The 15,729-nt window shown below is 46.6% G+C and overlaps 2 protein-coding genes across 2 annotated transcripts; one reads left to right on the top strand and one right to left on the bottom strand.

Annotated features, from left to right (window-relative positions):
* The first annotated feature begins 3,759 nt into the window (after nucleotides 1-3,759).
* On the top strand, nucleotides 3,760-6,115 carry EGR2 (early growth response 2). The gene is made up of 2 exons (XM_034777878.1): nucleotides 3,760-4,249; nucleotides 4,814-6,115. Exons 1-2 carry the CDS (start codon nucleotides 4,072-4,074, stop codon nucleotides 5,995-5,997), a joined length of 1,362 nt encoding a protein of 453 aa, XP_034633769.1. The 5' UTR covers nucleotides 3,760-4,071; the 3' UTR covers nucleotides 5,998-6,115.
* A 4,257-nt stretch (nucleotides 6,116-10,372) lies between these two features.
* Nucleotides 10,373-14,352, bottom strand: ADO (2-aminoethanethiol dioxygenase). Its single transcript, XM_034776822.1, has one exon. It carries the CDS (start codon nucleotides 14,273-14,275, stop codon nucleotides 13,547-13,549), a length of 729 nt encoding a protein of 242 aa, XP_034632713.1. The 5' UTR covers nucleotides 14,276-14,352; the 3' UTR covers nucleotides 10,373-13,546.
* Between the last annotated feature and the right edge of the window lie 1,377 nt (nucleotides 14,353-15,729).

Genomic DNA, 15,729 nt, shown 5'->3' with positions numbered 1-15,729 from the left:
CAGTTGCCACAATGCCTCATCTGAGTATCCTGCAGAGGATAGGCCTGGGCCTGGAAGCATAGGTTATAAGGTTCAGATGATGGTCTTGAGTATCTTGACACCGGCCGCCTTCTTTCCCTCCTCCCATTTCCAGCTTTGCAAACTTCTACGGCCGCTAATGGTGAAAGAGCAAGTCCGTGCCTAAAGCGTCACTTTTGTAAGGTCTGTGTGGCAGCTCCTCCTCTCCCGCACCCTGGGCTCCGGGGTGTCTCTGTGCAGCTGCAGCCGCATTCTTCAGGAGCTGGCGCTGCCGCAGAGCGCTAACCCCGCTAGCGTTCACGGCGGCGCGGGCTCGGGTCACCTGGCAAAGGGAACGCGCGTTCTGAGTGGGCACAGCTGCTCTCTGGAGCGGTGAGCCCGGGCAGCTGCTGCACTAGCTCCCCCGCCCTTGGGTGAGATGCGGGATTGAAGCAGCCGAGTTTTACGGGAACTTTCCCAGTAGTCCTTGGGGGCAGGTGAGTGTGGAGAGCTGCGTCCCCACCACTCCCCTAGCTGCAGCATCCGCTGAGAATGCCGGTCTGAGGGGCAGTGCGCAGGCTGAGCTCCCTGCCCCAGGCTCAGGGCACCTTTACACCAGGCAGGGTGAAATCCTGACCTCATTGAAGTCACTAGGGATTTGCCATGGACTTTGCCGGAGCCAGGATTTCACCCGCAAGGTCCCCCGGCCATAGGGGGCACCTCCCAGTCCCTTAACTCCGGAGCAGGGGGAGCTGGGAGTTCATCAGCAAGCCGAAAGCTCCTGCTTGCTTTACAGTCTAGTGCCAACCCTAATCTCCCCTCCCGCCCTCAGGCTATGGAAAGAACGATGCAGGTACAACTAAAAGAAAAATCAAAGCACCTACCTGTCCACCCACGTGTGTGAACACTGGCTGCCGCAGAAAGCACTCCAATTCGAGTGGGAATGAGCAACACGTGTTCCCAATGTTATTTTAATGTATTAAACATCATGAAGCAGCTGCTCTTGTGTAGCCGGATTTACATGGGCACTCAGTGTTTGTTCAAAGAGGCACATTTAGGAATTGTTTAATTTACTGGGAAGGGGAAGTGTGCGTGACGAAATGCCTAATGGTAATCTCGTGACTCTTAAAACACACATCTAGCCGTGGCATGCCCTGTTCTTGTAGACTTGTCTCAGCCACAGCTTGCTTGCCATGCTGGTTAGCTGAAATATATTGTCTTTGAACTACCCACATATTAAAGGAAGGTAAAAGGAGATCAGATTTCATTTTATTGTATAGTCACGTCCTCGCTAAACAGTCTAATGTAACCCTGAAATGGTTAGTGAAGATTTTGCAAGTTAGTCCCTTACTATGATCCTTGACTTTATAAGCAATCCCGAAGAGATCTGCGTTGAGGAAAAGCCACAACAGATGCTGCAGTAGTCTAAAACCCATGTAAATAGTCTTTGGGAGGGGGCGGGGAACCCTGTGAATATGGTTCTATGGAAGCCAACCAGTCCGGGTTTGCACCATATCCTTGCAGTAATGCGAGCCCAGCATTGTTAGGGGGTGTTTGCATAATTTTAAATGCTCATCAAGGAGGGAAATAGGAATCTGCCTCCATTCTCACTCTTGCCTTTGGTGTCTACTGGGTGTGTGGGTCTCCCGCAACTGCCGGCACAGGATGGCTATGCTTTCTTGACACGATGCCTTATCACCTGAAGCTGATCGCGCTTGGTAAGATCTCTCCCTTGTACAGAGGTATAGACGTTTAACAAATACTATTCAAAACGTTAAGGGGATTGCATGCCTATTACAAGACCCCAAGGGGACATTTTCAGATGCTCAACTCCAACTGAAAGTCAATGGGAGTTGGCTGCCTAAATTCCCACTGTGCCTTTGAAAATTAACTCCACAATTCTTCAATAACTCTTTATATAAACATTTACTTAGGGACCAAATAAAGCCCTACCGTGAATAATTATATAATATCTAAGAAGTAATCGAACTAAGCAAAGAATTGATATGAAATCTCTCAGGAAAACTGGGGAGCCCTATGTGCATGCACGTTATGAGAAAGTGGTTTTATGATGTGCTTAGTTTTCCGTAGTGCTATCAAGGCGGGTGATAGTTCGTCTAACCTGCAGTTGACACCTTTTCCACAGCGTGGCGCTTGAGCAAGAAGTTTTACGAATAGGAGATCTTTCCAGTGGAGACTGTCAGCAGTGCGGTTGCAAGTTTTACACGCTAGTTACCACACGCTGAAAACTGAAATATCTATCTTGTTCTCTTCTGTTTTCCCAATAAAAAGCCAGCTCGTCCTTTTAAACTGTGTTCTGAGATGCCGTTATTGGAAAGAAATGTTTTCTCTTCAGAATAAGTTGGGGAGATAGTTTAGTACCTTCTCTTTGGCAAAATAAAATAATTGGGAACATACATTTCAGGACCATAAAAGTCCCTTTGTTTTGTCCCCGCTAGCTATATTTTTCTCTAGGAGTAAGAGTGCTGCAATAATCCTCTGCAGATGAGTGTTCTACTTTCAAACTTGCCAGTATCAAGTTTGTTTTATGTTTAGATTAAGGAAGCGGACATTATCAGGTCCCTATCCAAATCATAGGCCCAAATCTGCGCTACTTTGCATCCTGTATGGCTATTAATAGGCTGTGAAAGACAGTGCAGAATTTGATCCTCTATATCTAATGAAAATAAACTGCACTGGTCGAAGTAACCCTGTAAAATGATCACTGATTATGTATCATTAAGGAAAAAGTTATCCCCATCGGCAGCTTTATTTACAAAATAATTCAGTACAATAACTAATTTCTAAAAATATGATAGAAACCAGGTTTTCCATCAAGAGATGCAAGAAAAGTGTCTTATGTAGCATGTATTTCGCAACTGCAGTGACCAGAGAAGTATACAGATCTATAACAGTGCAAAGGCTTCTCAACTAGTTACATCCTTATCTAAGAGAAACCAGTTACTTCAGTGGACGTTTGGAGGAGATCATTCCGGAGAAAGACCATAACTACTCCAACTCTGGGTCAATCTCCTAAAGAAACTGAACACCCCTATCTAGGACACGAGCCAGCTTAATTGGAAATCCAGGGAATCTATAGTTGGAGGATTTGGTTAAGAGGCCTCCGCTCTTTCTGCTGGGACAAAACTACATTAAGCTCAGCCTTGTTGTTATTCTGTTACTCTCCTTCAGTGGCAGCCACAACAACAACAAGAAAAAGTTCCGTTTTCGCTACAGTATAAATAGATTACACACTTTCCAAAAAAGCAATACCACATTCACTCTTATCAGTGTCTCTTTCCACCAGCAATTCAGAAAAAAGAAGTCAGATTCCGTGAATGTAGCTATTTTCTGATTCGTCGCTTGCGGTTAAAAGCTGATAAAAAAAGTGAGTAGGGGTTTGACTGTACTGTCTCGGCTCCGCTCGTTTTCTTTCCGAAGTTTAATTTTCCGGAACGACTCCTAAAAAGGCATGGAGAGGCGGAGCCCTCAGGGACCGGATCCTCGCCTTTTTAGGCAAGAGCCTAAGAAACCGGAATATCCCTCGCTCGGTGCTTCGTGCTCTGCGAGCGAGACAAGCACCTCCCACAGGCTTTCCCGATTTGCGTGCACTGGATCTATTACTATATTTATAAAAAGTTACGGTCCGTTGCCGAAAATCCGCGGCCAAGCATCAGCCTGCCTGTGAGAGGAGCAGCTGCAGCGGGCTCGGATCCGACTACAGAGAGACCGCATGTTAATCTCCCATGTGATGATTCCGCCCGGCTCGCCCTTCCCTGTTCCTCAGTCCTTATATGGGCAGTGACGTCCTGGGCATTCAGGGCCTCCCCATAAATACTTACTGCAACACTTTCCATCTACTGAGAGCTGCAAGTGATTAACAGCTCTGCAAGGGACACTGACTGTTACAATAACACTACAGCAACTACTGGGCTTTTACAGAGCAACACAGAGGCAGTAACAGACTTTAAGTATAAATTTACTTGATTTTTTTTAGCGTGGAAGAAACAAATAACCCTACAGTATTAACACTACAAGTAGTGAAAGTTGTTTTCAAGGTTGTTTATTGACCAAATGATGACTGCCAAGACCGTAGACAAAATTCCAGTAACTCTCAGTGGTTTTGTGCATCAGCTATCCGAAAACATTTACCCTGTGGATGACATCGCTACCACATTGCCAACTTCGGTCACAATCTTCCCCAATGCTGACTTAGGAGGACCGTTTGACCAGATGAGCAGTGTGACAGGAGGTAAGCATCACTTTTTAAGCTGTGCATGTGCAGGGTGTTTACTTGTCTGATTTGCGGTCCCATTGTACGCTGCTGATCACATTTAAGCGAAACAGAAAGAAAACTAGAAAAGAATTTGCTGATTAGGTCAGTGGCAACATGTGTTAATGTATACATAACTCTGAGTGCTTGTTTCTAACTCGATTAACGTCTGCATGCTGAGAAATAACAGTGTAAAGGACTACAGCAAGTTGTCCGCAGCAATGTGGTCAGGCTACTCTAAGGCATTCTGTAATCCATTTTGTGTGTGCATTAAACTAAGATAAAGTTGGGACTGGCGAGCCTCGAAATTAGTGCAATATATGTCCCTTGTAAATTAAAGCGTCCAGAGGGAGAAAGAACCCCCGCCCCATATAGGCAGGTGGACACCTGGAAGTGAACTACAAGACAGTATTTGGCCGTATTGATAACATGCTTTTTAGAAGGGCGAAGAACATGGTGAAGCCATAGTCCTGAAAGCAGCCAGGTGTCCTTGGGAGTGGAGGGTGGCCGTGCACTGACCGATCGCCTCTCTTTAATTCCCAGATGGAATGATCAATATTGACATGAGTGACAAGAGGTCCCTGGATCTGCCTTATGCCAGCAGCTTTGCCCCAGCAGTTTCTGCTTCCCGCAATCAGACTTTTACCTACATGGGCAAATTCTCCATCGACCCTCAGTACCCAGGAGCCGGCTGCTATCCGGAGGGGATCATTAACATCGTGAGCGCTGGGATCCTGCAGGGGGTCAGCACCCCTTCTTCATCGGCCACTTCTTCCTCCACAGCCTCTTCTGCCTCCCCCAACCCGCTGGCCAGCAGCGCTCTGAGCTGCAGCATGGCTCAGAACCAGCCCGGAGACCTGGAGCACCTGTACTCACCTCCGCCTCCCTACTCGGGCTGCGGGGAGCTCTACCAGCAGGACCCCTCCTCTGCTTTCCTGCCCGCCTCGGCCGGGGGCTCTCTTCCCTACCACCCGCCCCCGTCCTACCCTTCCCCCAAAGCGGCCGCGGACGGCGGGATCTTCTCTATGATCCCGGATTACCCGGGTTTCTTCCCGCCCGCTCAGTGCCAGCGGGAGCTGCACGCCCCGCCCGAGCGCAAGCCCTTCCCGTGCCCCCTGGACTCCCTCAGGGTCCCGCCGCCGCTCACGCCGCTCTCCACCATCCGCAACTTCACCCTGGGCGGGCCGGGGGCCGGAGCAGCAGGGGGAAGCGGGGAAGGCGGCCGGCTGCCCGCCAGCGCCTACAGCCCGCACAACTTGCCCCTGCGGCCCATCCTGCGGCCCCGCAAGTACCCGAACCGGCCCAGCAAGACGCCGGTGCACGAGCGGCCCTACCCGTGCCCGGCAGAGGGCTGCGACCGCCGCTTCTCCCGCTCGGACGAGCTAACGCGGCACATCCGCATCCACACCGGCCACAAGCCCTTCCAGTGCCGCATCTGCATGCGCAACTTCAGCCGCAGCGACCACCTCACCACCCACATCCGCACGCACACGGGCGAGAAGCCCTTCGCCTGCGACTTCTGCGGCCGGAAGTTCGCCCGCAGCGACGAGAGAAAGCGCCACACCAAGATCCACCTGCGCCAGAAGGAGAGGAAGGGCGCCGCCGCCCCCTCCTCCTCCAGCGGGACCAGCGCCCCGGCCGCGCCCCCGCCAGGTGCCGTGTGCAGCAGCAGCGCCGTCGGCTCGGGGAGCCTGGCTGCCTGCGCCTCCAGGACCAGGACGCCCTGAGGCAGCCCCCCTGCGCGCGCACTATCGCCTGCTCCCCGGGCGCCACGGCGTAGCGCCGAGCGCTGCCCGGCCAGGCCCGGCCCGCCCTCACACCTCCCGCCCCGGCCGCCGGAGAGGGGCTGGGGACTGACTCTGCAGAGCGCGGCCTGGCCAGCACGGGGGGGACCGTGTATGCTCGGCTGGCGGCGGGCTGAACCGCTGTGCACTTTATAGCTTCATTCACTGCCTTGGGGCTGATGTGCCGTGAGGAGGAAGCGGGGACGGGCACACGCTCTGGGGCCCTTGACTAGGAATCCAAGTGGTTGCGTGTAAATGTAAATCCTTTCAGCAATATCAGTGCAACTAACTTGGAGCACAGAAGTGCAATCTGATGGGACGGGACAAGGGACAGGTGGTTTCCAGAGTTTTAAATGGCTATTTTTCAGCGTATATTCACTCCGATTTTGTGTATTTTTTGATGTGCACTGTTGAGTTCTCAGCCTTTGGGGAAGGGGGGAGGCAAAGCATTTATGTGATCTATCAAAATGAGCGTCAGAGAAGTTAATTTATTGAAGGTGGGATGTACGTATATTCTCTGCTGTTAGGATGCATGCAAACGTGTTGAAGTGTCCTTGGTGCCTTGTGTGATGTAGACAGTGTTTCAGTGTCTGCATGTAAATGGGTTGCCTTATTAATTACGACAGAAACGTGTTCAGTCCCTGATCTTAGTATGGCTGTACATTTCTGCACATTAATATTTGTATTTTTTAGAAACTATATTTTTGTATGCACTGTTTTTGTGACTTAAAAGTGTTACATTTGTAGTCAGATTTCAGATGAGGATGTAAATAATCTTGCTAGAGTTGGCACATCAATTGTCCGCTCGGAACAATAGCTGAAATAGGAATGGTATAGTCTAATAATACACAACCACTAACCAGAACTCAAAGGAGAGATGGTTTCTTTGAGTATTCTGTAAATAAATACTTTTTCAACAATAGGTTCGGTGCTTAACTCGTTTATAAAAGGAGACAAATATCTTAACGATGCTAAGTTGAAAACTGTTTCTTTAGGTTTATACAGACCAAGGCACTGGTTAGTCACTTCCAATAGGTTTATAACATTTATTTTAGGTGATTCACAGTACAGTTCTACTGTAAAATACATCAATCACTCATCCGTCTTTTAGATTTTGAGTGAAATACTGGCCCAATTGAAGCTCATGACACCCCTCTTCCCCACCCAATGATTTCAATTAAGCCAGGATTTCACCCTGTCTGTAGCCTTCCGTTTCCAAAAGAGCACGGGACGTATGGTTTGGGTACGTACACTTTGTACTGATTGTGAGTTTCCTGGAGTCGGTTCAAATAATAGACGCTATTTCCGATTGGGGAGACTCGCCAGTAGTCCCCCCCCTTTTTTTTTTTTGCACTGTGCAAACTACCCCCTACGGAAATGCAAACACTCCCCCGTCCCCAGTGTACAAACAAGCAACTGGTAGAGCGGTGGGGACTTCCCCTAGGAATAAATAGAAATGCTAATCTAAACCGGTGAACTGTATTTTGACTCATTATTGTTCCGTGATTTAAAGCAGGCTAATTAAAACTCCCAAAGTGGGCTCTGGAAAATAAATACCATCATCTTAGTGCCCACTCGGAGAAAGCTAGTCTCAGAGCTGAGATACGAGTCAAGATGTGTGCGGCTTTGTGGAAAGTGCTCAAGAGCGGTCACGGTGCAAAGAGCTTTCAGTTTCCACAAACAAGTGCCGCAATTGAGTAGCATTTGTTTAGAACAAAGTGCTCTGATATTAGCCGCTATGACAGGCCTGCAAAGATTAGCTGTAAAGTACAACTGTTAAACACTTGCCAAGTTCACCCTGGGTATAACGCCATTGAAAGTGGAATTGCACCAGGGCAGAGCTTATAGACAGTGATGGCTTAGAGATCACCTGTTTCGATGGGTTTGTGGCACCCGTCACTGGCAGTCCATCTGTGGGCTATGTTCACCAAACACAGCCAACCTGCAAGTCCCTATCCAATGGTCACCTAAGTGTTCCCTAAATTCTCTTGCCATACTGCTGCGTAGATTGTGGCTACAGAATCAATGAAATGTGATGGCTCTCCCCAATATTTACTCAAATAATTGCCAAAGACTCACACAACTTCATATACCCAACAAGCCTAAAAACAGAAGTTAAAGGTAAAAGCTTTACCAGCTGTAGCAACAACATTGCTCACCTGACCTGTCTGTGAATATATCTCACTCACTACTGGAGTTTCTTCCTGGGTTCAGGAATTACTTTGTCAATTGTACAGAAAATCTGGCATGCTTTCATGCTGTACAGATTGTTTGCACATTCACTGTGTACACCCCTTCTTGTGAAATAGCTGATAGTATATTATAGACAAGTGTGTATGTGCTTTCTTTAGATTACCTGAAAACATGTCTAGTACTTATTTTAATTAAATCAGGTGACTCAAATTTCAAAACAAGCTGATATTGTTCAATCAGAATTGAGCCTTTTACTGTCAGAGGCAGCAAACTGCTCCTGAAAGTAAATCTTAGCTGTATGTGTATGATAGCGAAAATCTTGATGTGGACCTTTACAGAAGGAAAATCACATAACATTTAAAGCTACTATGTAGTTTTTCTTCTTTCATTATTCAGATATGCTATGTTATACTATATGATTGTTGAGGCTGATCTTAAGAGATGCTGACTATCCACGTCTCATTTACTTTAGCCATCTTTAATTTCCCTAAGCCAAGGTTCTGTGTGAATACCTCCATAGGCTAGGTAGATACTTAGTTAGAACAGAGCTCCTTTGGCATACACTATGAGGTCCTAATTCAGCTCTTTACACTGGCAAACCCCTCATTAATTTTATAGGGGAGTTAGCCACAGTGGGAAGTACTGAACTGGGTACGCTACCTGCACTGGGTTCAGGTGACCAAGAAACTAGAGTAACATGCATAATACACAAAGCCTGTCTTTATATGAAATGTTTTGCTGCTATGTATTTTCTGATGTAGATTTGTAAAAGCTGCAGTAGTTCTGCAAAAGTTAACATGATTGGTAGGCATAGCTATGATGTGTTCTCTGCCATTTCCAAACTTCACTTATTTGCCTGAAGTATATTAAGAGTTTAAAGCGTGGGTGGGAAGAAACAGGACCACTAATTGCTTTACACTCCAATAATTCAGGGGGTGGGTGGGTAACAGAATAGATATAATTGTTTTTTTTAAAAACCTTCCTTAAAGGACTCTACCACAAGACAGCTGTATGCAACTTTCAGCTCAGTGCAGCTTTTTGGCACTGTAAACTGCTCAATGCATCCCAGAGTAAAAAGGCTGACAATCTCCACTAGAACAGAGTTGAACATTGAAAGCTGTTTCCTTTTTTCCTGAGATTGATCTTTTCCTTAGCAGCTCACACCACGCACCTGAAAGACCAGGACCTTTTTATTGTGGGTGACTTGAAACTGAACAAGAAATAAGTTTGATTTTGTTCAGCTTTGACTAATTACAATCAGGTCTCTATTTGCTAATAGCCAACAACAACTACACAGCTGTGAGAAAACATAGCTGCCAGCATTAATAGGTACCAGATCATAGGTACTCGAGGGAATTAATTTTTCATTGCACCATGGCTTTCAGTATACTCCAGCATTGCTATCTCATACCATATAGAGGTGGTTTCCAAAAGACACAGTTGAATGTTTAATGACTGATTTAACATAGGAGCTCCAAGACCTGTATGGATGTTGAATGCCACCCTGTGGGAAACAAAGCTTTCTTGTTTAGCATCAGTAGCTCACTGTATTACAGATAGTCAGTGATCTGGTTCTTTCGATGTGCTAAAGTTCCAAAGCCCCACTGATTCATGGGCAGGGCAGGGCAGCTTTCCTACTATGACTGCAGTTCTGCAATGGCTAGTTTGTCCAAAATATACCACAGATCTAACTGCAGTTGTATTAGTGCATTATATACTCTTGAGTCAGAACAATTTAACATGTTAAAAGATTACATTCCTACTTAAAGGAGAAAAGAGGCATAAACCTGACAGAAAAAGGATGCATAATAAATAGGTTGATTTAAGAAAAACTACAGATGATCAATGTGGCTACAACAGAAACTTTAAAACAGCTGACACTACATTCTTAAGTCCATGCCTTTGACTCAGATTTACACCTGTCCTCAAATGTCAAAATATTGAGACTAGACAGCACTTTGACTAGATGGGGAGCGTAGAAAGTTTATGAAAGGAAGCCATAGATACAGCTAGATTAATGTCACAGTGCCCTGGCATTTTCACTGACATAACAGGAAAGACTCATTCTGATGTATAAACTATACATGAATTAATTTAAAAATAATTCACAACAGACCTTTGTGACTGTAAAAGAAAAAATATATATTATTTTCACCCAGCTGGGTTCATAAGACTTTTACATTTGCAAGGGAAAATAATCAGAGGCCAACTGTGATATATCCTGTATTTATTCTATAGTTCATCATCAACAGCAGTAATTTTGCAGTTATGAAAACAATACCCACGCTGCAGTGAGAAAGAACAGCAATACAGACTTGAACCTTCTGTTTAAAGTTAGTAAGAGCATTTGAAGTAAATTCTAATTACTAAGTATATGAAGGTTGCAAAACCTGTTACACAAAAAGCCTTTTCTTTAATGCATCTTAGTTGTTTGTTTCTTCCTGGCACTAGGACTTGTTTTAATACTGGTCCTTTTAGCTCCACTTTAATAAAGCTTCTGCTGTGATTGTTGCCAGATCATCATGCAAGGTAAGGCATTAAAGTCACATCCCATTAAACATCATGACTAGTTTTTACATATGGTGTAAAACTGACAGCAAAAAGAGAGAGCAGAAAGACAAGAGAGACTAAAACAGGTTAGATAAAAATTCTCTTTGGAGCAGTTTGTATTTCCAGTAGAGCTGCTTGCACCCTACATGCTGTTTTCCATAAGGAATTCTGAAAAAAAGGTCTTCATTAGTGTTACAGAACAGAGAATGAGACTCATATTACAATATACTGAAGAACTGCATTACCACTAAATATAAGAGAACATGTGATCTCACTGCATATTTATTATTTAAAGCTGAGCTGCAATGGAATTCCAGGAGAAGCAAGTATGGCAGCTGTAGAAATCAGGCACTTTGAAGTGCCAAAAAATAAATGAAAACTGCATGAAACAACATCTTCCATTTTTCAGAAAACAGATTTGAAAATGTAGTGTGTGTTCCCGTGCATTTCATATCCAATCTTTTGCAGGCAAGAACAAGCTCCTTGAAGTATTGTTAAATACAGAGCCACAAAAGGATTATTTTAAAACTCATACATAAGCAACTATACAGGAAAAACAAACCTGCTTTTAAAATGCACAAAGCAAAAAAAAAAAAAAAATTAGTGAAGGGAAAACTTCCAGAACAAGTTCGTATATCAATTATGAAGGGGTTAAGTCAATATTTTTTCTGTTCAAGTCATTACTATGAGACTAGGAAAGTCAAGGCTACCCAAGTTTGGGTCTCTGGTAGAAAGTATGTATTAAGATATGCAGGCACATAAAATCTTTCCCTGTAGTATAAACAGAATATTTCAATAATAGAAAAAGTATCTCCATTGTTAGAAAGATCATACTCTCTATCATAGGCAAACTAAATCTCAAAACTGCTTACACCATAGCAAAGCAAAATTCACTGTTTTCTTTACACTATGTTTATGAAAAGCCTTATGAAAAAGCAATTTTTATAAAGAGAGAAAACACAAGGCTTATAAAGCCTGTAATGTTCTGTTATGTATCAAAATGTAGGCCTCACTTTCAAAGGATGTCCTCAGGTCAAATCTGGTCCCAAATTTAAAGGATTGTGTTTATATACAGCTCTAAGACCACTAGAAGAATTCCCACAAAACATTTAAAAAGCAATGAAGTTTAAAAAAACAACAAATTCTGTGTAGTGTTTCCACCCAACACAGGGCTGCATGAGCGCTTTAAAGTGAAATTGATTAGAAGCGGTTCTATTTTCATTAATCAAAGAAATGTACAAACATAAATAGCAAAGAATTTTACAAGTTTTCAGTTTTAATCTTATGTTTTATGTAACTTAAGGAATGTTTAAAGTAGTTTATCTGACAATGTCCCTTTAAAATGTGACAAACCTTAATTTATAATTAACTGTAACCTTAGAAATGGCTAGTGTTAATTCTAGGAGCATTTCCTGGCCCAAGAGTTTTCAGTGTCTTGCTAGTTCCATATAGATCTTCTTGATTCTCATTTCAGAGACAGTCCCCAACAAACACAGAAGATTCCCCATTTGTTTATTACCTTGGGTTGTGGGGATAAACTCTATTCCTACCCACAAAGTAGGGAAGCTGCATTTGAGGAGTCACTGTCAGTGGGACTAGACAGGCTGGAAATACCACCTTTGAGTTTTCAGATCACTTACAAACATGCCTTATAGAAGAGTGAAGTTTCTTATTGCATTTATTCTCTTAACTTTAGGAAGGAGGGGGGATGAAAGAGGGGTTTCTTAAGTGGTTAGACAAAATACTGATATTTACTTTAACATTCTGTTGTGTGGAAGTTTAAACAGTACTACTGTTGCAAGTCTTCATATCAGTCAAAAGGAGAAAAAAATCCACTGGGTCGTTTAGTGCCCTCCACTCAAAAAGCTTGACAGTAAGCACAAAGAGGTTTTAGTTTTGTAGCTTTCCTGCAAATACAGTCTATGTCATTAACAGCGGTAGTTCTGGCTAGATATTGCTATTCTCATTAGTCAGGAGTAGGAGATGCTCAGTCACCATTAAGCAGCTAAGTTTGTATAACTGCCTTGATCAAGCACACCAAATCACCCAGGGTTATGATTTGGGTTTCCTGTGTGAGTTAATTGGCTGGTGTCTTTCTGATGATTTGGACAGGGAAATGGTACCATTAATCTGCCCCAGAAACTGCTCTCCTGTGTAGGCCATTGGCAGAAACACACAAGATTTGTTCACCCTTAGTTTAGTGGCAATCAGCTCCTCTGGAGCATGGTCTGTGCATAAAAAGTTGTTTCTACTGCAATTATCCATTGGTAGAGAAGCAGTACCCTAGAAAAGCGCAGCCCATAGCCCCAGCAGCTGGATGCTTCATTGTTGGAACTGATGAGTTGAACTGAGAAAATGATAGCCCAACACATGCACACATATACTCTCCCAACGCATCCAACTGCCCCAGGGAGGCTGGGGAGTGGCTTTCCGCACCCCCGGACTAGGAGATAGGCCTGCTGTAGTGACTAGCATTACTTCAAAGGCGGCTGGGAGGGGAATCGTGGCTATGGCTTTTGTACAGCGAGTGCAGCCGCTGCGACATCTCGAGTGAGCCACGGCACAAGCCAGATCCTCCCGTCCCGCTGCTGTCGGCTCTTCGACCTCCTGCTGGAGGAGGAGGAGGGGCCCCCTATTCCAGCGGGCCCCACACGATCCATGCCGGGGAAGAAGTAGTCGAGGGAGGGGGGAGCGGTCCGTCCTCAGAGGGCTCTGGCGCAGCCTCACCGTGAGAGGGGCCGCGCCGGCTTCAAGGGGAGACCTTGGGCCCGGGGTAGGGCTCTCCGCCACACCAGAAATCGGCCGCCTGCGGGGTCTCCACCAGCCACACCTCCCGGGGCAGGGCGTGGGGATCGGCAGCGGGGCCGGCGGACGCCTCTAGCAGGCGGTAGTAGTGGCAGTCCCGGCCGTTCTCAGGGTCGTAGGGGGGCGCCAGGATGTCGAGGAAGGCGGCCGGCCCGTCCACGGCGTCGATCTGGTGCAGGTTGTCGGTGTGCGGCGAGAGCAGGCAGGGCGGCGAGGCCGGCGTGCAGAGCTGGCGCGAGCGGAGCAGGGCGCGACGGCGGGCGCCGGGCGGCGCGGCGGGGGGCAGCGGGTCCAGGCAGGCGATGCGCAGGCTGCCGTAGAGCACCTTGAGCATGCCGTTCATGCCCGGGTGGTCGTGCAGCGGGATGCAGGCCCCACTCCGCAGCAGGAACACGCCCATGCTGAAGCTCTCCGTCTCGCAGATGTGCATGTAGCTCACCGGCGGCACCGCCCCGACCCCGGCCCCGGCCCCGGCCCGCGAGCAGCCCGCCCCCGGCACGGCCGCCGGGCCCCGCGGGACGAGGTGCAGGTCCTCGGCCCGCACCTCGTTCAGCAGCTGCTGCAGCCGGTGCAGGTTCTCACCGAAGCTCGGCCCCGGCGCCGGGCTCCGGAAGGTGATGCGAGCCTGTTTGGCCACCCGCTGGATCAGGGAGGCCATGTTGTCCCGGGGCATGGTCGCTCCTAGGTTAACGCACTCGGCAGTGCCCGCCCGGGCGCTGCTCTCCGCCGCGCTCCCCACCCCTACTCCAGGGCGCGCCCGTCTGCGCCGGCGCGCACGGCCTCTTGCATCATGGGGCTTGTAGTCTTCCCCACCCCACCCAGTAGGCTCTGCCCAGTGCCCAGTCTTGTGCCTGCCGGATGGGCAACGCGTGGCTAGCGCTGGGGGGCTGTAGGCTGGGAACTGCCTGGCTCTGCTGAGCTGCCGCGTTCGCAGGCATAGGCACTGCCGTGTAAGGAGGCTTTCAGGGTGGAAGAGAAAACTACATCTCCCAGGGGACTGGGCCGGTGCGTTTTCTGCTGCAGGAAGAGGGCCATTGAGCTCATAGTCCTCGAGGGCCTAAAAGGCACCAGGCAGCGAAGCGCTGAAAGAGCTAGACGTCCTAGAAATGCAAGCGCTTAGCAAGGAATGCGGCCACCTGTGTCCCCTGCTGTTGCAATCAGAACACGGCTGGGCTGGGGGTGCAGATCAGGACACGTACTACACAGCACAGCAAAGGTTCCACCGTAAAGAAAAGCTCTAAAGCTGTTTGAGTGCACGGGACGTCCTTTCTCTTGATGTGTTGCAGCCTGAAACATATATAGATATAAATACCTTCAGAAACTCAGGAGGAGAGACGTGGTTCAATTTTTTTCAATAGCCCCGGGAGCTGGGTGTAGCTGCAATCCCAAGGTTACGATGCCTAGACCTGTTCTTTCAATCAGGTTATGGCAAAATCCGATTATTGGACATGCATAAATAAATTTATTCAGGTGCATAAGTATTTACAATGCTGACTAGTAACATGTACATGCACTTACTAAAGCTGTGTTTTTCTGTGAGCAGCTCTCTCTTCTCCCAGTTAGGAATTCTGCATTTGTTTCAAATGCTGCAGCCTTAATATTTGGGTGTCCAATTTGAGAAACCCAGGGGCCTGATTTTTATTGTTCAGGCCCTAAATATCTCAAGATGGGTACCCAAAACTAGTGATCATTTATTTAAAACTTTTGCCAGTAAACTGTTTTTCTCAGTTTCACAATCTATAAAATGGGGAAACAGTATTTATCTATCTATTTCACAGTGGTGTTATGAGGCTTAAATTCTCAATCCTGCAAGTTATTGTGTGCAGCTGTACCTCTGTACCTGTGCAGAGTCCTATTGACTTTAAGTCAGAGGTCTTCTTGTGTGCAGGTACTTGTAAGATCAGGACCTACTTCATTAAAGAGACACCAATAACTTAAAAATCATACTTATGTCTGAACTTTTTTTTACCCGATGTTGTTATAAGTAACACCTAAATTGACAGAACAAATATTCTCTCTTTTCAGTTTATTTACTCTGTGCAATGCACAACACTTCGTGTACAGTCACTAGCACTGTTTCCTCTGGGTAGTCAGTTAGTCACTAGTCCTGCATTGTGATCAGTTTTT

Source organism: Trachemys scripta, chromosome 7 (assembly GCF_013100865.1).
Source record: "Trachemys scripta elegans isolate TJP31775 chromosome 7, CAS_Tse_1.0, whole genome shotgun sequence".
Lineage (NCBI taxonomy): Eukaryota > Metazoa > Chordata > Testudines > Emydidae > Trachemys > Trachemys scripta.
The sequence above is the reverse complement of the archived record's forward strand: the minus strand, read 5'-3'. Positions and strand labels throughout refer to the sequence as shown.

Excerpts from the sequence above, each read along its gene's own strand:
- EGR2 (XM_034777878.1), top strand. The coding sequence starts at position 4,072 with ATGATGACTGCCAAGACCGTAGACAAAATTCCAGTAACTCTCAGTGGT. Across the intron at positions 4,250-4,813 it reads GATGAGCAGTGTGACAGGAG|ATGGAATGATCAATATTGAC; the intron begins GTAAGCATCACT and ends TTTAATTCCCAG.
- ADO (XM_034776822.1), bottom strand. The coding sequence starts at position 14,275 with ATGCCCCGGGACAACATGGCCTCCCTGATCCAGCGGGTGGCCAAACAG.